Source organism: Nothoprocta perdicaria, unplaced genomic scaffold (assembly GCF_003342845.1).
Source record: "Nothoprocta perdicaria isolate Ctin4 unplaced genomic scaffold, notPer1 scaffold_71, whole genome shotgun sequence".
NCBI lineage: Eukaryota > Metazoa > Chordata > Aves > Tinamiformes > Tinamidae > Nothoprocta > Nothoprocta perdicaria.
Genome location: NW_020455988.1, coordinates 1,112,790 through 1,134,225, shown reverse-complemented (window position 1 = coordinate 1,134,225; position 21,436 = coordinate 1,112,790). Strand labels below are relative to the sequence as shown.

The 21,436-nt window shown below is 37.5% G+C and overlaps 1 protein-coding gene across 1 annotated transcript in view; it reads right to left on the bottom strand.

Annotated features, from left to right (window-relative positions):
• The window catches only part of COL25A1 (collagen type XXV alpha 1 chain), a 246,054-nt gene that overhangs the window by 130,703 nt on the left and 93,915 nt on the right, over window positions 1-21,436 (bottom strand). The window contains exon 3 of the mRNA XM_026050874.1: window positions 1,797-1,841. Within this exon, the coding sequence (XP_025906659.1) occupies window positions 1,797-1,841 (45 nt within the window). The remainder of the gene's footprint in view (window positions 1-1,796; window positions 1,842-21,436) is intronic.

Here is a 21,436-nt window from a genome sequence, read left to right as displayed (position 1 = left end):
GTAAGCAACACTTACAATACACTGTAGGTATTTTCTCATTTAAGTACCTTTGTTTTGACTGCTTTCAACTTGTAAATATGGCTACTGCTTAACTGCATACCCTTACCTTACCAAGGAAGTCAATTCTTTAACTATGATCATGCAATCTTATTAAAAGGTGCTTCTCCATCTATTTCCATGAAAGTTTCTGCCAGGCCAAAAACACTATCCACGGGGCGTACAATTCATTTTGTTATATTMTCCACAAAGAACATGTAAAAATATCCTCCAGGTTCAATTAGTCACCTAATTTGGGCATTACATCACAGCTTTCTGAAAAACTGCAGAAAGTACCCTTGGCATTTATCCTTGACATCTAATCAAGACGTACTTGAACCCATATCTTCCAGCCTTCCAACTCTGCTCCTGAGGGAGGCTTCAATGGCAACCTAACTCTGCAAAATTTTCTTTTTATCACCTTCCTTTGTCAAGGCATATTTATAAAGTGCTCCCTATTAAAATGTCACACATTTGCACATTTTTTCAATTATTTAACTCAAAAGACTTTCGTATAGCAGTTCTTGGAAACATTATCAAAGGGTCACAAATCAAAACTACTATTTCAGTCTTATTAAATTGAGCAGCTGCAGCTCCCAAATCAATGACTTTTCATTAGTTTTCAGGCCTCTAGTTTCTGAATAAACTAAAGGGCAAAGGAGGTATAAAACAGCAGCAGCTGTACATCAAGCGTGCTTTTAATATTGACAGCCTTTTGTTTTTAGCAGCTTAACTTTATCGTCCAGTAACAAAGGCAATTTTTTTTATAGTGGTAAACATTCTTAAATCCTATTTTAAGGTGCAGGTCTATTTTTACATTAAAGAGATCAATTTCCTTTATTAATAGTTTAATATGTGTTTATTTGAGACTAAGAATGAATCAACAAGCTTACTCCAAAGTAACTACCAGGCTCATTTCTAAGGCAATCTTCAGTCTTAAAGTTTCCTTTAATACCATGGCACATTTTTCTGCAACAAATACTAGCCAACATTGAATGGAAACATTTAGGTGATTAATATAAACCTTTGGCAAGGCTTGGCTTCAGCTTTATGATGCAGGAAAATCAGCATTTAGTTTTTAAAGGCAAAATAAGATGATGATTTACATAGATAAGAAATGCTAAACAGTAGATTTTCAAGTCCCAAGTTGATTAGGAGCTTCTCTTAGCTGGCAAATTAAAGAAGAGATAAGCAAGGATATTAAAAATGCTGATTTTCTCCTGCGTTGCTTCTAGAAAGTTGACCCTTATAAAAGAATCAAACCCATAGTTCTGATTCTTGTCAACATCAACAGGAAACAGAGCTCAGCATCTCATAATGTCTCAAATGAAATTTCAAGCTCCATACTCATAGCTACTTTCTCTTAACAGTAAACTTGCTACAAGATAATCAACCACTAATATTTTTCTTAATTCCAAAAAAAAAAAAAAAARAAAAAAAGAAAAATTACTTTCTAGCAAACAAGAATTATTCTCACACTGAGTATTCTACAGATATAAACATTAGGAAGCTCATTTGCCAATTAATGATATACAAGACCAGCAACTGTCCTAAAGGCCACCAGGTATACGCCAAGGAACACAGACTTCTAGCAGGAAAGTTTCAGAAGTCTCTTTCCACAGCACATAAGTAAAAAAATACAAATTAAGGCCTACTGGATATGCACCCTCACAAAAAAAAAAAAAAAAAAAAAAAAAAAAAACCACACACACACACATAGATATCAAATAGAAATGAATCTTACAAAACTGAAAACTTACCAGTCTCTCCTCTTCTGCCTCGCTTACCTCGTTTCCCTGGAGGACCTAAAAAAGAATAGTAGGGTGACTTGTAATTTTTTTTTTCCTGTAGATTAGATTTAGAATTGCATTTGTATATAGATAWAAGGGCATTAAATAGACAAATTAATGAGTGATACTCATGGCTGAACAGGGATATGACACTGTAAGAAGAGGGTTCAGAAACTGCCTGAATATGGAGAAGAGTTACTGGAATAAGACTCGGTGTTTAAGGTRAAATGGACAGCTACATCACTCACGATAGGATAACAGGAAAAAGAAGAGTAGAAGAAACCTTTTTCTCCCATTTTCCAACATGCAACAAGAAAATATTCTCATCCTGTTTTACAGAATATTTTTTCCTAAACTTTAACAGTATTACAGGTGTGTGTATACATTAAGATACGTATCTACCACAAAGTTTTCTGCTGAGATTCCTCCTGACTAAAAAGCATTTTAGCCACTATTGCAGAACTATACTGGCATACTGGCAAGCTGTGAATTTTGGGCAGAAGGAATTTAATGTAGCAAGGCAGACTTCTACATAGCATTAAATTGGCAGTTTAGTATTTGGGTACAGTGAAGGCAAAGGGGCTCTAGCTCACTTCTGTCTTCTGATATCACCCACGGATGCTTCCTAAGCTGCTATTCTGACATTATGAAATGTATATGCGTTTAAGTGTTAATGACCTGATAACTTATTATTTTTGTATTTCCAAAGTAACCATACCACTAGAATTAGCAGAATTGTTCTGGATTTATGCCAGCATAAATGTAATCATAACACAAGCCCTAACCTTTGGGTCTTCAGATCAGCCATATTTAGTGGTTATTGAGTGACATGAAGCACTTCTACCTCTCATTACAAGCTTTTCTGAAGTCAGTACACTCCAAACTCTGTTTAGGCAGTGACCTTTACAAACTTTTTTGAAACCRTGAAAGGAGATACATTTGTGCATACTTATCTAAAACATTTCATCAAGAAGACACAATGCATTTTTAAGCTTTTATTCCTCCAAGGTCACAGATCCAGATCCTCCAAGGTCATAGAAACACTAACCTGCATATTTACCTGCATCACTAGTTCAGGAAGCATGAGCTTTTATGTTTTCCTGAATACACTGCTTTCTCCAAACCTTAACTGCCAACATTACTTGTTGTTCCAAAGGTCTCCAGTTATTAAGAGCTTCTATGTTTTTTCTATAAATATTAATTTTCCCTTGCATAAGACATACAGCATCTAAAATAAATACTTTCAAGTTTCTTGCGCTGGATAAAAAGCTCTTTAGGCCATTACTAGACATAACCATCCTCAATTGTATTTATACAGACTATACTGAGCAACAACAAAAAACTAGTTCATAGAAGTTGAGTTTGCCAATACATCATTCTCAAGCCCACTTCTTCCCTTAAACTCACTAGATTTACCTGTAAGTAAAGACTAAATGTAAAATACTGAGATTCAACTGTTCTTCATTTTTAACTGGTTTTATCTTCAACATATTTGAAACAGTCTTACTCATCTGAAAAGATTGATGGATACAATTTATGAATATAAAGTCTAGAAAGTTTTTTTTCATTTAAACATCAAGAATTTAATGCCACTGCTCTTCTATATCTATAAACTGACTTTTGAAAAAGAAAGGGAATAAAGGATTTTAAGAATTCAGAAACACACAATTAATTTTATTTCCATAGTTAAATCCATTTCCTCAGTCACTGAATTAGTTAGATGATGAAAAAGTTTTGACTATCCTACCTACTGATGCTGAACTGGTACCAGACAAAAAGAAAACTGAACTTCATCCAGGTAATAGCTTTAGACCTGATATGATCCACTCAGAATTAAYCAAATGAAACTCCAAAACTGCAAAATTTTTTCTTCTATGTGCATTTTTTTTACTGGAAGGATGCAGAGCATTATTCTAGTTGCTCCATTATATGCCTTGCCATCTATCAAAATAGTCACATATTTTTAAGGAGCAGGAGCCAATAGGCCAACTTAACACTAGAGAATGAATCAGCTATGCACATAAGCTCGCTGTAAGGCTTCCTCAAACTTCTAGAACAGTACAAAGTAACTTTAACAGATGAAAGCATTGAGCTTCATTTGTTTATGTTTACTACATATCCAGCCATAAATATTGATTTGAAATCTGTGCATGTTTTTTAGATCAGATATCACAGACGGGGAAAAAAAAAAAGGCACTTTTAAAATCTATCATTGCATTTCTCCTGTACCTGAGTCCTGAGCAAGTCTGAAGCCAATATGCTTACTTCAGAAGTGTAAGGCATAAAACTATGACAAATGTGCTGAAATAATGTGATTAAACTATCTAGAAAACAGATGAAATCAGCCAACCAAAGCAGACCATTTCTTTCTGACCAGACAATCATAGTGGCAAAATAAATGCTGCTTTTGCATTCGCAGCTCTACCATTTGCAGCTCTACCTATGTGCTACTGCAACTCAGCTGCCATCATCTCAGTCCATTTCATAGTTTTCCCTACTAGACTAACATAAAATCAACTTAGAGATCTGCACGGAGCACAGCCAGTGCAGCATGGCTCACGGGAAATGAGCAGCTTCTGCAGCACACCAACACCTTGTTGTTTTGCAGCCACAGGAGCATGAGCATCAAGTGATACTGCAGGCCAGAGACATGCGTAGGCAGCAGGGCAGAACAACAGCTGCTGAGTGTAAAATCTGTTCCTGGGATATGCACATGCCATAAGCACCACAGCAACTAATTAATACCGCATGATTAACTACTCTCTTGTGCTACCCGCCTCCTACTGAAATGCTCACCAAGTGCTGCAGACTGTACTGAAACATCCAGAAAGCTCGACATCAGAGGGATTTCTGGCTGCCATGAAATCTGACAGACACATTCACAGCCCCTTCTTATAAGACTGCAATCAATTCTACCCCAAGTAAGGAAGAATGGGGCAGATTTATTTGTCTCCAAAGTCAAGTATGTTCTTATTTGCAAATKCTGCATGGATCTACCTGTTTCACTGGCCTTTTTCCTCTTTCCTCATTTCTCAGCTTTTTTAGTTCATGTAACATTTGGACTCTTGCCTCCCACTCTGCACACTCATCCCACCTGGCATGTCAGTCTCCTGCTTTGTACCTCAGTCCGTCTGGGACAGTCTAAATTTCCTACCTCATAAAATTATCTGTCTCCCTTCAAGCCTCAGCTGGATAAATAACATTCATAGTTACATTACATCTCTCTTTTTTTTTGGCTCACCATGAAACATCATTGCATTGCGGGGCTTGGATAAACGTCAGAGGTCATTACACAACCCAGTGAGGAAACGGCAAAATCAGTCTATCTGATTCACAGTAGAGAAATCTGACCTGTCTAGGTCAGACTTATTTATTTATTTTACTGCTTCTGTAAATACTAAATGCCATCTGATTAAAGACACCTAGTCCAGCGTCATGTGGCTAGAACCAGACACTCCTGAGGGAGCTGAATGCATCCGGTGATTATGACCTGCAAGATGGCCAGAACTGTGCACATGCACTCTTCTTAATTTACTCTTATGCTTAAATATGCTTGAAAAGGTAACATCCCCTCCAAAAATTATGTTATCATGAGATATTATCATTCTGAATTAATTTTACAGCCATATCAATGTCTAACCCTTCTTTCTGCTTATGAGATAAGGAATCATACTGCCTACCCACTTTCTTGAATCTATTTTGGCATTCAATATGCTTTTATTATGTTCTCCTATTTGTCCTCCTTCAAACGTGAACACATCCCATTCTGTCAATCTCTTCATTTTCCCCACATCATCAATCATTAGCATTACCTTTTTTTTTTTTTTTTTTTTTTTGAGCTTTCTCCAATTCTGCACTGCAGTAATTCTTTTAGCATGACAGGGCAGAAACATCTCATGCTTTGCCCAAAATGCTGAAGTGTCCCTGCAGCACAGCTCCTTTCAGAGGGATAACTAATCCAGCTCCAGCACAGAAACCCTGCTCCAGGCATGATGAAGAGCCTGACATTGCCTTTCCTGCACAGCCTGGCAGGAAGCATCTCTCAGCCCATGGGTTCCCAAGCACTTTCCCAAAAACATGTCTTCATTCCAAGAACTGCCTTTTTGCATAGGCAGTGAATTATAAAACTTCATTTTATAATCTGAGTTTATGAAACTTTGTTTCATAACTTCTCTACAGACAACTCACTTTAAACCTGCAAATTTCATTCTGATTCATCTTGCCTTCTAACACAGCCTCRAAATCAGATGCAAAAATTTCTTAAACAAGACTTCTTGTGTTCAGCTATGAAGTACAAGATAAGACTTGACAGGTAAAGTGCACCCAAAATTCAATTATTCACTAAACTACTGCACCTCTTTCTAGTTGCCTGTCTAAACTGGAAGTCCAAAGATGCTTTCCCCCCACAAGACCTGGTGGGAAGCAAGGGTTCACAGCAACCTTCGTCTTTTGAGCATTTCCATATATATTTTGCAACTTCCATTTCCATCCCCCTCCACCTACGCTTCTCACAAATACAGATTTCTGTTAAAATGTAGATCACCTAGTTGGCTTTATTCAGACYAGGCACTCTGGATATTTAAAATCAGACTTCCCTTCTTGAGTTCACAGCTACTTAAGCAGCTACTTAGGCAGCTAATGAAGCTGCCTAACATTAGTTATGCTACTGGTGGTGTTCCTTGGAGCTAAATGCTTGAGTACTTAAGGATATCTCCCCTTCTAGTTGCTCTGTTATCAGCTCCCAGCTCATACTGGAGAACTGAGCTCATTAAATATTACATAAAGCATCAATTACACATACCTTCACAACATACTAAGATGCACTATCTGCTTTCTACCTATACTAGTATCTTGCTCATGTCCTTCACCATATCTACAATTTTAGGTGYGTCTTCATTGACCTATTCATACATGAAACAAAATTTTACTGAATTTACTGAATTACAAGAGCACTGTGCATGCACTACAGTCCCATACTTAATCATACTGACATTTTCTTTCTTTCCTCCCTTTGGAAGGAGGAAGACTGAGATTGGGGACACTGATCTTATTTCATGAAGGTGTGAAATGGAAAATGCAGAACAAATAGGTTCTTGAATCTGGCATTTTTCATAGCTTACCAGACTACCAGTGAAGTGCTGCAGTAGAATATTTGTAATTGATGATTATTTAAAATACTGGCCAAGATCAGGATTTGTATTTAGAAGACAATCACAGAAATGATTCACATCACAGCTTTATGTCCAGGTAGCATTGGCTAGAATCACAATCTGTCTTGTATGAGCAGTAGCTCCCAACAGTACTCTTGGCTGCAGCAGTTAGTTGGGTTTTGCAAACTAAACTTTAGCGGTGACGCCACCAAGCTATTTAATGAACATATAACACTGCATGCACAGATGGTCATCTCTGCAAACACAGAAATAGCTGCTATCACCTGGCTGACAAATATTGCTGAGGGACAGCTGAAGTATGCAGGGATAGCTATTCTATACTAGCAAGGCATTAAGGTCTTATCATTTCAACTTGCCATTCCATTGTATTATCATCACGCCATACCAATAGCTGCTGTTCTGATACAAAAAGTCTCTGCTATCTAGATGAAAAACTCACAATTTTCATTTACCATTTTCAAATATTAACATTGATGAAATAAGATATTAGAATTACATTCTTCGTTTTTGGCCTCAATCAGATTTTTATGTCCTCTTCCCAAGGACATTCATCCACACTGGATGGTTGAGAAACAATATAGTAAAATTGCAGTTGTATAGAAGCAAAGGCTCCCAAACTAAGAGCTCTTAAAAACTAATTATTCCATCAGTCTTTAGAAAGTCACTTCATACTTCAGTACCAAGTTTTACCATCAGAAAAACAGCAAGTAGCAACAACTTGTTAAGAGTGGTAAATACAGGATTTTTCTCAAATGCAGGGATTTAGACAATCAAAACCTTAAAACAGAAGGGTCCACATTGGTTGTCATGAAAGAGTTGGCCTTTCTCTCATGTGTACACAGTAGCTCAGTTTGCAGACCAGGACAGAGCAGGACTGCAGCCTTTCCAGTAATGCTGCTGAGACGTGAGGAATTGAGTGTTGGTCACAGCATCCCCATATCGAGTAGATGGTAGGTTCTRTTCTTTGAAGAATGCGCAATACATGTAACACCACCATCACCATCCTGAAAAAGCTTTTTTTATTTTTTTAATATCACTAGTATCCAATTTTAGTGACTTTTCTTGTAAGCACACGGTCTTTCACATGCAGAGGAGAYTGGTCATTACTTTCTCTGAGGGTTCCCTGCATTTCATCTGTCCGATTTTTCATTTCTTTATCCTTTCTACTTGCTGACTATGTGGCGCTGAGCTCCCACGCACAAGATAATAGCAACCAGTGCAGAAAAGTCCTGTTCAAGCATCACATGCCTATTACAGAGCTATGTAGGTGCTTGAACATCTCCTCTTATGTTATCTGGGAAGCTATTACACAGACTGCTGGTTTTGCATTGCAACAGTCAGTATGTCARTATGGCTCATTTTACTGTGAGCATGTGCTGTACTGAGTATAAGAAAAACATGTTTTTTTCAAAGGCTTATCAATTTGTGAAATTGGAGTGGTTTTCTTCCTTCTGCATAGCAATAGCAAAAGGTCATAACCTCGGTAAAAAGAGCAGGCAAAGTTAAGTCACAAACTTCCATTCCAAATCATGGTTACACGAGGATTTATCAACAATAAACAGGCAAACCTAGTATATATTTCCTTTAGTTTTCAGTTCTTAACAGCTGGCCTTCTTAAAGAATCACCAAAAGCCTACTGTTGTGACAGAAAAAATAAGCAACTGGAAACAGAGTCTCACAATGGCAAGAGATGTCCTGCTAGCAAGTGCATTTCACCTACTTGGCATCTCACCTACTCCTAACAGCTATCCTAGTCAGTAATCTTGCTTTCCCTGGTAGTAGTAAAAGTATCTAAGCATTAGTGACAGTATGGGGTTACATTACCCTAAGTACTCATTAAAGCTTGGGAGTCTTTCTACAATCTTCAAATAATATGGATTTAGACTAATAKAAGTGTTTCTGAAAATTTCAAAGTTATCTTTAAAAGATCTGTCATTAAAACATCACAAGGCACTCTGAAGTCTGATGCTCCATTTTCCCATGGTTCAGTGATTGTAAATACAAAAAGAGTAATATCTAGAAAAGTATAGCATCTTTTAAAATAAGTTTAATCCACCTTTCTTATCTCAGAGTACTAGCAATATAGACCCACATTTCATTGAGAGGATGTAAAATGTATCATTCTGTGTATTGTGGACTGTAAGTCCTAAGTGCTAGATGTATTTTATCTTGCATTTGAAATGAATAGCATAAAAGGAAAGGATTCACCAAAAATACTTCTTTACAAGCTGCAGTTGAGCTTAATACACATTTAAGTGACTATGATACACTTTCCATTTCTTTATCTCTTAAATCTGCAGAGGTCTAACTTACCAGCTARTATTTTTTTCTACGTTTTCTAGTCTCGTCATTTCAAAAGCAAGCCAAAATCCAAAACACGTACCCAAACAGTAAAATTTTCACTGTAAAATTTTTCACATCAACTTTGTTTCAGTCTAAACATTTTCTCCTGTGATGTCAGTGAAGTTGATACTCCCCAAAATCAAATGCCAGTTTTTTATGGATACTCTATAAAAGCATCTCATTTGCTAATTTTAAATTCACATACAAACAGGGAAAACTAGCAAACCAAACACATATACTTTAAATAATGTTTTGTCTGGATTAATACAAGAAGGTCACAACTGAAAAAGCCCCAAACAATAATCTCAAGATTTTAAAAGATATCAAACAACAACATCAACATATATTCAGTTAAGGTGATGAAATGCAAGTGAAGCAAATATGTAATATCCGAAATTATCTCCATTTACATTGTGGAGCCCACGTGTCTCCTCTTACTACAGATTTGATCTGTGTGCTTAACTTCTCAGCTGTGATTGACACAACTTTCGTGATTATGAYGACAGATTAAAGTGTTCATTGAATTTAGAGAGGTTTTGTTTCAGTTGTGACAGTGGTACACTGGGAGACAAAGAAACACAATACTATAGGATTAAAGCCAGCACATAACTAGTCAGGCACATGAGTACTGCAATAGTCTCAGCCTAATCCACACATGCTGATCATCCATTTAAACATAAAACCCTACCCTGAGCAGAACGTATTCCTTTCAAAGTCTTACTCATGTGCCTCCTCTCATTTCTAACATAATAAATATGTCATTTGATGAGGAGCTCAGTGACAGCTGCAGAACTTAATTCTAATTACAAAAAATAATCAGTAGCTTTAAAACGTTCAGCACATTTCTATTGCATAACGTTACCAAAACTACAAGAAAATGGCTAGTTACAAGCACAATACATAAAAGTAGTTTCAGAACTGCCGCCTTTAAAAATTAAATGTCTGCTTTCTGGATAATCTGTAACAATATATTCTCTAGTAACGTCCGATTCATATACAAATGGGGAAATCAAGCAAACTAGATATTTATGCTTTAAAATACATTGTCTGGATTCATACCAGAGGGACACAACTTCAAAAGCACAAAAACATCAAGAGGAAGTTATTTCCTCTTTTTGGTTTATATCTTACAGCTGCCCAAGAACTTTGCAGTGATGGTAGCTGTAGACTCATAAGCAGATATATATCCAATCTGGGAGACAGCAGTAWAATATTTCATTACATGTTCTGTTCCTTACTCTCATCTACTCCAACACCAAATTTCTCTGAAAAAATACCATAAAATCTAGTATTCAAAGTCCTACACGTATCCAGCACATCCCATTTTCTAAATAATCTTGTGAGTCTTCCCCCATAAAATCTAGCAAGATGATTTTGACTCACCACATATGATTCTAGGCCAAGATGCAAGTGCACTGCATATGTATAATRAAAATAACAATAAGCCAAATTGTTGGCTTTTCCAGCAAAAATACATGCCAAGGCAATTAGGACTTGGATTAGTCTTACTATAAATGCCTCTTTCATAAATTAAGACAACATCTGAATAAAGTTGTAATAGACCAAGCTCAAAATAAAATTAAAGAATCAAACAATGCCAGTTTATCATATTATTACAGTGACCTGCATCATTTACTTGATATGTTTCCAATTCTTTTTAAAGTGTTTAAAATATTCTAATAAAAATGTAAGGCTTACTACATGGCCCATGCTTAGGGAGCTTGCAAAAAGCAGCTTAGGAGAATAGAAGGTCTCAGCTGCTTCTCTGCGACCAACTGTACCTTCAGTGGGTTGGAAAACATCCAGTGCTGTAACACTGTCAGCCAACTGTAACCCCATGCTGAACTTAAAAGAAGTTAATCCACTCTATTATTGCCTTTCGCAGGTGGAACCTGTGCCCTTTTCTTTTATCAAGGTCTTTCTTGTGACATAATGAAGACTCCACAAATCTAATGGCTGCCCATATTGTTTTATATAGATTATTCTTTACCCTTACAAACACAATGGACTAGCAGTACAAATAAGTAACAAAAATCCATCTCCAGCAAAGCACATGGAGTTGATCAATTGTCTTAGACAGTCAGACCCACAAATATACACTGAGTCAAGTACACACACCGAAGAGCTTTCTGGTGAAAGACAGATCCAGAGGGCCTTATCAGCTGACTGAGGCTAATCTTCCCTGAAGCTATGGCACTTATACTTGGGCAGGCGCTGAATAAAACTCAAACAACCATGAGATTTGGCACAGTCTTGGTAACAAACTAATAGACATTCTTTCTAATAATMTACAATGTTTTCTGTCCTCTACGATATAATAATTACACACGCTAGTGTGTAAGATTTTAAGATCCTCACACACCAAAATATATGCAAACATGAGATAAATACATTTTTCCTAGAGTGTGAAGACAAGCACACTACACTACAAAGGTGTCATCAGTTATTTAAAACCTGATATTGCTTACGATTGAGGCTTTAGCTACAAACTTTATTCATAGTATTTTCAGAGAGAGAACTAAAGATAACAGCAATGTTTTTACATACCTACTTACTCAGCCAGAAGCAGAGTCAAAGCTAAGGCTGGTAYGCCAAGTTACACCAATTAATCAGATTCCCTAAGATAGCAGCCTAGCTTTCCAATTGTGTCCATGCACAGGAGTGCACATGGATGTATGCTAGTCATGCAAAAACTCCTCTGAACAGAATAACCTGCTTTGGATTCCCATCTGCAAAGCGTTATGATTAAGCTGCAAAACTATAGCTTAATCATACTTAAAAGCACCACCAATATTCAGACTTTATGGATAAAGTCTGGATAAAGTCCTGGCCACTAACATGGCCAGGAAGCTGGCAGTATCAAAGGAGTACTGAAGCAAAGTAACTGCTAAGTTCCTGAAAATCCAGCCCTGAGTATTGCCATCAGGAGCTGAAACACTGTTCTTTATACAGGTACTTGAACAAGAGTTACAGTGTTATGGAATAATCCACATTTTACAAACAYTTTTCACTTTGTGAAACAGTATAACTTCACATTGTCTCAACAGAATGTTGACATGAATGTCAAAAAGCTCTAGGCTACATGATGCTGCGCTAAAAAAAGAACTCAAAACAGATTTCAGATTTTACAGGCAGTAAAGCACTAGCACTTAGTTATGAATTTATGTGATTTATTTTACCAGAGGCAGGAAAAAATGTTGTATTTGTAATATAATGGGAAGCTATATTCATAAACTCCATCGAGATTAAGCTTTAACAAAAACGTCTTCTTTTTAAAGTTTAATTTAAACTTCAAGGATTGTGATATTCTGAAGTTAGGGACTAAGAAAGCTGATCATGCTCCTACCAATATTACAACATTGCCCCAGTAAGTGCCGCAGACCTGTCGATCCTGGCCAGTGCTCTTTAGGTCTCTTCATGAAGAAAGCTGTGTGCAGGCAGAGCTCTTGGGATGGGCTGCAAATCAATAGGTACCAAATTCAGAGATATGAACTCATATGTTCCTGAACAAAATACTAACTTGGCAACAGTGTTTGGAACAAGTTAAGAGTTTGCACATAAACCTACTTGGCAGGCTAGACATCAGGGTCCTGGAATAATTTCTCTTGGATGTAATAAAGGCATAGACCAGCTCCTCAACATCAATAAGCAACAAGCATGCTAAAGCCTGCCAGTACTCTACAGATGATAACACAAGGTCAGAAACATTTGCTAAACACCAAAGAATAAACGTCACTTCTGAATTAAGACAAGAATACCAGCCCTAATTAAATGGACATTCATTCAAGCARCAAAACCCTATCCAAGGTAAGGAGGCACTGCAAAATCACCTGYTTACTCCGGCCTTTTAGCTACAACCAAAAAGCAGACAATGCCAGAGCGCACGTGCATTTATATAAACACACAAACAGATCACATAACACAAAATCTGACAGTCTYTCAGCTCCTCAGATGTCACAAACACACACAGGACAGAAAGTGGAGCAACTACTATAAAACTGAGCAATTTCATGATTGCATATTAGGAATTTTGGAAAAAAAAAGGAATTGTTGATGCTGTTGTTTGCAACACCTCACTGATGTACTTACGTGACCTGTTGATGAGAGCAAACAACTGAAGCTACCCAAATTAACACTCAAAAATACTCAGAAAAAAAAGCAAAGTACACTGATGTAGTCTCTCAAGTCTCTGCCATGTAAGCAAGTGTAACTGAATCAAATGGCATACTGGATGCAGCCAATGTTGTGATAAAACTGAAAAGCAATGTATTTCAGTCATGTGACATTTGGGCAGCACACATTTCCTTAACAACAGCAGCTCCACACTAAGTGGCTGTGGAAGATGGCATTGATCCYGTGGAAAAGCCCATTCACTTAGGTACTGCTGTAGTGTCAGATGTGTCTCATTAGAATTGCTTCACAATAGAATCAGACAGAAAGTAAAAACTTCAAGTGTTTAAAGGTATGTCAAAATCAATAGTGTATGAGCATCAAAGATTATYAGATGAGAGGGAAAGATAAAGAATCTGCAACAGGCTTACTTAGAGGCTCAGCAAGAGGAGTCCATTCACCTTAACGCTCTTGCAAYTCTTCTCAATTCTCTGCTGAAAGAGTACTTTGGTCTTGAGTCTTGAGTAATGTAGGTCTTGAGTAATGTAGCTATTACCTATTAAAAATCATCTGGCAGGGAAGGGATGGAAGGAGAAAAGTTTTTTCCCTTTTGGCTCTAGATTGCCTGCAGAAATGTCATCCCAAACAGAAAAAGCCCACATTTCTTCTTCASCTGCTTTCTTTTCATAGACTTTAATGCCATTTCTGTTAATTTGTTCAGCAGATTTCTCTATTCTCATTACTGYAATAGTCAAAAACTCTTCATTTGTATATGGAGCAATCAGTAAATACAACTAGCATCCTATAACCCAAAGAGTTATTTTTATTATTCATACATTCATAAAAATGCTATTGTTTTGCTTCTTCCAAGGTTTCAACAGATCAAAATAAAACTTTCCTTTAATTAAAAAAAAAAAAAAAAAAGTTACAAAGACAAAAGCCAGAAACAGGTGATGGTGTTTGCTCCAGAAAGTCTCTCTCCAGGACTGATAAACCTGGTACTCTCCTTGACTTTGCCTTATACTTCTCTGAAACAATCTACATGTTCTTCAATTGAGACTCACCTTTCCCAAACTTGAAATAAGAATAAGGAAATGAAAATACAAGGCTATATATGGGCTACTGAGTAATATTTAATCCCCTATTCAGTAAAAGTTTTTTCCACTGAGATGCACAGAATAAAAGACACACTTTCCCTCTCCTCCCATTTCTTCCTCCAGTGCAAGCCATAAAATTCCTAACACTATAAAACACACATATATTCAGTACACAGTCTATTATTTCCTCTGTAAAGTAGTGGAGATATATGGATGAAAAAAAATCTAGATCAGAGCTTCTAGATCAGAGCTTGGGGGCTTCAACCAGTCATTCTTTGTAGAAGTGTTATTATTACAGTCATTATTATGCTGTCCATGTTAAATAATACTAARTTAATATTCCAGGGTAAACATATTACAACTTTCACTACTCAATACATTATATATGTAAGCCAAACACAAACACTTGTTTTCTTTGCACTACCACAGTGAGACCCAGACCATTCTCAAGGCTACAACAAAACTTTCACAAGAGCTCTGTTTTGTCACATAACAGAGGAACTAAGTTTCRGTTTGTGACTAGACTGTGAATCAAAAAGGAACTTAACTCTGAACTCTACTGTATAGGCAAACATTTTAAAGTATTTCAGTAACTCTAATATCTTTGAACTAATTGCCTATACTTGCCTATCYGCAGTTACACCATCATCAAAAAAATACAAATAAACTCTTAACACTGGATCTACTCTTAAATTTCCCTCCTAAAGGAATTTACAGCAYAGCCCCAAAATAGGCACTCAGTATTTACAGTTACTATATCTTGCAGAAGAAACTTGGCTTACCAYCAGTTCTTACAGTAGCAGCCTAATGTAAAATTTTGGTCAAGTAACATTAAAAAGAATTTAATCATTTCACATTTTCCAGTGAAGATTGAATCTACTTCCTCTAATATCTGACCTATTACATTAAGAATAGGGTACTCACAGATCATAAACATTCCACTCCACAGCAAACATCAGCATGATCACAATGCACAAGAACACTTGTTTCTGGCTGTGCAAAGTCTACCTTGAACCTCTACCACTATTATCACTGTACTAACGTACTATTCTAGGTTTCAAATCTGCACATATCTGTCTCTTGCTTATATTCTGAGTACTTCCATAAATTATAAGGTAAAATTTATAAACTATTTTAGAGTAGCCAATGTGGCATCCTATCTGCATCCTGAATCAAATCCCACAATCACAGGATTAAAGCAAAATAAATATTTCTATTTTAATGGATTTAAACAAAAACCTCAAAAGTTATCAAAAGAAAAGCAGTCTATGCAGTATCATCACTTTTTTATCAGTCTTTTTGCAGTACAATTATCTCTTTAGAAGTATTTTTCTATTATTTTAAGGTCAAGAGCTGATTCACTGCTGCTAGTAAGCAGCATCTTTTATCAAGGACTGAAAAAATCTTTAGAAAGTCATATATAAAGATCACAGACCAGAGCAGTGTTCTATATCAACTCAGCCAGCCAGGGTTTGCTTGTTCTCACCTAGTGCCTTTAACACTATCCCTGCAAAAGGCCTACTGTAAGGGATTCCTACAGTWAGCCATCTTCTTCAGGGGCTTATGCCAGCACTACAGCAGCCTGTACACTGCAATTTGTTTCTTAAGAAATGAGATCTAAAGCCATCAGCAGTCGGCATAGATTGCAAGATGGTACAACTACAATGCTATTTCAGCTTCACACTGCCTGGAGTGATGGATTTCATATCCAGGCACACTCTCTCTCTGGAGTCAAAGGAATCAAAGGTATTTTTTTTTCTTGGAAGCAAGCTGGGATGGGAGGAGACACTGCCAGTTTCAAAGCACCGTAACATGCTTCCAGAGCCTCCTCCCCTGGTAACATGATATAGCAATTAGCATTGTGTACCCTGCCAGCATTTTATTGTGAACAGGTGCTCACCAAGCTTCCAGACTAGTACAGTGTAGTGGATGGAATAAAAGCAAGTCTTCCCTATAAGAYACCAATATTAGCATGCCAGTAGACTGGTAGAGCACATAAATTTAATGTATCTCTTGATGGGATCCCATCCCATATCCAAAATTGCTCTTTTATTGACAATGACAGTAAATTTTTGAAACAACAGACTGGCTATCTTCAGCAGCAGTTTTCAACAGCATTCACATCTGATGAGAAGCCTTTTGGGCTTCTCATGGGGTTTTCCCAAGTCTCACACTACTTAGCTCAACACTAAAAAGATCTTAGACTTTTGATACCACAAATAAAATCTAAGAGACCATTTTCCAGGTTTGAACTTACAATCTTTGAATAAAGTTTTTAAATACTCCATACAGTGATAAAACTGCAAATACTAAGTATCTGTTTGAAACGTATATCATCTTGCCTGGCTCACAAAATGGGAAAACCAACCAATGCTGGATTTTCTCATAAATCAGTGTGAATGAAGAGCAAGAAAGAAAGTCCTCTCTGTTCCTGTACCCTACAACCAAAAAACATCTAGGGTRTTATTGACTACGGATACTTCGCAAATATTGACATCATACCATACCTACATTGAACATTAACTACATGTATGCAAAGGAAAAGAAGRCACAATTTCTTGTAGGAAATAAATGGAYGCAATCATCTAAAAGGYAAAGGAACTAAAATAATGGTATACCAATTATTTGGTAGAAATAAATACACAGATTTCCACAAATATAGCTTTGAAGTAGCTATGCAGAAGGTGAGTGAAGAAGACAGTGCCTCTATTTTGGAAAGGGTACATGGCCACAGATACACGTATGAGTGGTTACAAGAAATCTTTGCAGACTACTCRTGAAATATAGCTGTCAGCATATACTGAGCCCACAGTGTCCTGGGAGGGAAACGTTTATGGATTCATCATCCATCTCCATCAGGTGATTTTGGGTTGCTTGCAAAACATCTCCAGGGTCTCCCTGAATGAGATAGATGTGGCAACTCTGAAGTCTGGATGATGCTTTCAAGTGTAACGCATGTAAACAACTTGAGGGCTTCAACCAAATTACTGTTAAAAAATAAAAAAATAAACTGCCATTAGTTCTTCATCTGCTGCTCCATGGTTCAAATCCAGCTTTAGCAAACCAGATTATAACAGTCTGCAAGTCACAGTATCTTCACAAACCTTTTAAAGACCTAGTAACAAGCCCCATCAGAATTTCTCATGTACGTATAGTGCATTTTCTGAGTGTCTCAGACAGATTCAATAACAGGTTTAGCAGCCTGGTATGCCACATTGTATTGGGCAGCAGGGGTTGAGGCAAGAAAAGGGTTATCAGACAGTGAGTAATGGAACACCTGCTGTCACCTATAGTCTGTTTTGAATCTGTGCTATACAGTTTCACCACTGACAGCATCAGTGCGTGAGCAATGCTGCAGGCCAAACATGGACCTGTCTGTCAACCACCCAGTGTTTGGATGAAACGTCCTGCGAAACTGATGTAGCAACATTCAAAAAATGCAAGAATCATGGTTGGACCCCAGCCACTCACCAATGGCATCAGCGAGTCATGCTGGGGTTATTATGCTTCAATTCTATGAAACCTTTCACCGCATGAGAGCCACATGCACGGAGTCAACATGGCTCCTGGAGATCATACAAAACCTTCCTCCTTTTTAATACTTTTCAACACTGAAAAGAACTTGAATGGGTATCTTTAAACTGAAAGATAAGGGCAAACGGAAGTGCCGCACATCATCCAGACATACTGCCTCACTAATGCTGCCCTGATCCACCACCACTCTTAAACCACTGCATTACTCCAGATCCAGCTCCCAGGCTATCATGAGCACAGCTGCAGGACAGGCTGCACACTAAATGGAAATGTCAGATACTGCTCGTTTGTCATGCACAGGATGTGTAGTTAGGACGACCCAGAGGTGCTCTTCTGCACTTTGCCTCCTTGGTATCTTGAAGGAAGTTGCAGGAGACATTCATGCATGCTTACAGACACAGGGATTACAAAAGTTGGACCCAGATCTCTGAGCTCCACTAAAATCAATAGGGTTTTATTTTCATTCTTCCCTTAACACATCACCGTACAGAAAAACAAATCTGCAGACATAAGTCTTTTGCTGCAAGACTTTGAGAGCTTCCTTCTATATCTGAATGTGGTCCTTCTGAACTCATTGTTATTCTAGGAAATCTTCCATAAATACAACTGTATTTTTTCCTGCATATGAACAGCAGGATTTCTGTTACCTACTGCAGAAGTATATGCTGCATAAAGGCCAAATAACTCTATATTTCTTTTCCTAAATCATCACAGGTCTCAAAGAAAAGGCTGAGTTTTGGTAGGACTATGTACAAATGTTTATATTATGTAAGGAAAGAATATGCAGGCATAAAGTCAGATTATGACCAAATTTGGTCAGATTATGACCAAACAGATCACCAAATAGGTGACCACACAGCCACCACCTTCCTGGGGGTAGCTAGTAGTCTATCTGCCTAATATTCCACCCAGACCTTTCATTTCCATAACACATATCTATCATCACAAAGTGTAACCTAGACCGCAACAGCCTAGACAAATGAGAGCTGACTAAATGCAGCCRGTTTAAACGGACTATATGAATCTAATGTGTGCTAGATAGCAAAGGTAACGTTTCCTCTAAAATTCCTAGGCAGGAGGCTAGAAAGTGAGAGAAATTGCAGCAGCAACGACGAGTTAGCCTCAAGGAGGGTTGTAGTCAAAGAGATGGCCTTAGGCTTTGCAGCTCTGCCAACTGTATCACGTAGAAAGCAATAAATAGCTACAACAATAGCTCCGGGGCACAGGGCACTGATGCGCATGGATGTCTGATACCTTGTAGACACTGCAGCCTGAGAAGCAGAGAAGCTGCTCACAGGAGGCGGGCCGTCACCCACAGCTCTGCTATGCTGACCGCTTGGGGCAAGTGCTCTGGCCCCTAGCAGGGCACAGGTCTACACCAGACTGCAGGGCTGCAGCCCTTGTGTGTATGTACATGCTTACACACTTGTAGAATAGGAATCACTGTCGACCCATAATATTTATTTTGCCAAACAAATATATTTTAATTATGTGTCACTAAGTGGTACAGCTCTCTTCAGGTGGCTCATGAAATCTTTAGTGAAATCCAGTGCATTTTTAATTACTCAGTAACATGAAGACTTATAACTGACTTATAAAAAAAATCTTAGAAAAATTAAGACGCCAGAGGGGGAAAAAAAAAAAAAAAAAGACCCCATAAAAACTAAATGAACAAAGCTTGCAACATAAGCCACAAAAGTCACCTTCTGTTTTGGAAAGCGAAAAAAAAAAAAAAAAAAGACCCCATAAAAACTAAATGAACAAAGCTTGCAACATAAGCCACAAAAGTCACCTTCTGTTTTGGAAAGCTGTGTGAAAAACAAATGTTAGAAGAAAACCAAAAACCTCATGCCTCATATCTGAAAATGTTCCAGGCGTTTGGTCTGAAAAATGAAAAGTACCAGTAAATGACAGMAATAATTTCCGGACAAAGTCAAAATATTTCTTAAACTAAGTGATTTCTTTTAAACAAGAAAGTCTTTTTGCACTTGTATAAGGTATGCGCTCTAGACAGACAAGGAAAGAGACAGAGAGGTGTTGTCAAGCTTTTCCAAGGTTTAGCCATTCGATAAAGCCTTTGATAACTTATTCATGAATGTTTAATCTTAAGGCTTAATCTTCAAACAGTTTCCTCGCTAACAGATTTGCTTTATTTCCCTTCCATATTCTGCTTCCACATAATTACTTTTTAGTTTAGCAAGTAGTTTTCTTTATTGATTAGCCCAGCAAGGAACCTGTCCATCATCTAAAACATAGCTACACTTATCACAAATTAATGACAACTAGTAGGAAAAAAACATTCACGTTGTTTACTTAAACTGAAKTAAAAGGTACCATTTCTGTTATATGAGGCAACTACTAAGACACAGGCCTTTCAAGTACTGAAATGTAAAAGAACGCTTTCCTTTATCTCCATTTTGCTGCAAGCGTTAACTCTACTGGTAAGTTATTCTTAAGTGTTATGAAGAAATACTTCCCTTGCCACTTCAATTTCAAATACAAACACTTTAGCTTAAATGTCCAGAAAAATATTCTAGATTGAAGTTACACTTGAAAAACTTTAAAGTTTATTTTCTCAACCAACATCATTTGAGCTTGTACAAATAATTGCACTCTTACAGTTAGTGAAATAACTATTTTGCGTCCAGTGTGGAGTACTGAGTGACTGCAAGAAGACAAAATAATACAATTTCACAGGCTCATGAGAGACACTTGGGATGAAGCTTCTTGAAGRACTGTTTGAACGGATAAACAAGCATCTTAACCCAGAAAACTGAGTCTAAATACCTTTCTATAACTGCAGCTTTTTTATACAGACATGTTTGATAGGTTCTAGAAATACATTATGTGAAATATGCAAAAAGCATCAGCTTACTCAGTGAACAACAGCATATCCACAAAATACTGGGAGTACCAGTGCAAAACTGTCTTCACATTAAACATAAGAAACTGGCAGGTGGTGAATGGATAACAGCAGCCTCCTTATTCACACAGGAAAAATCYCCTGCCCTCTTTTTCATTGGTTGTGTCACAGCTGAATCAGCACCTATGAGCTCCAGGCAAATCTTCTTCCTCTTTGAGAACGGTAACTATACGAATGTCTATGTATGCGCTGGCAACACCAGTCAGTCTCACAGGTATAGCATGGAGAGCACCGCCTTTGAGGTCTCCCTCCCAGTGATTCCACTCTCAACACTTAACTGCACTTGCTGTTAAACTCCTTGGGGAATGGAAGTTTCTAGAAATTATTCCAGTATCAGCAAGGGATTCACCAAATTGAGTGATTCCCTGGAAATACAGGCTATGTTCTGTGGGAGGGGAAAGAGAAAGAGAGAAAGAGAGAAAGAGAGAAAGA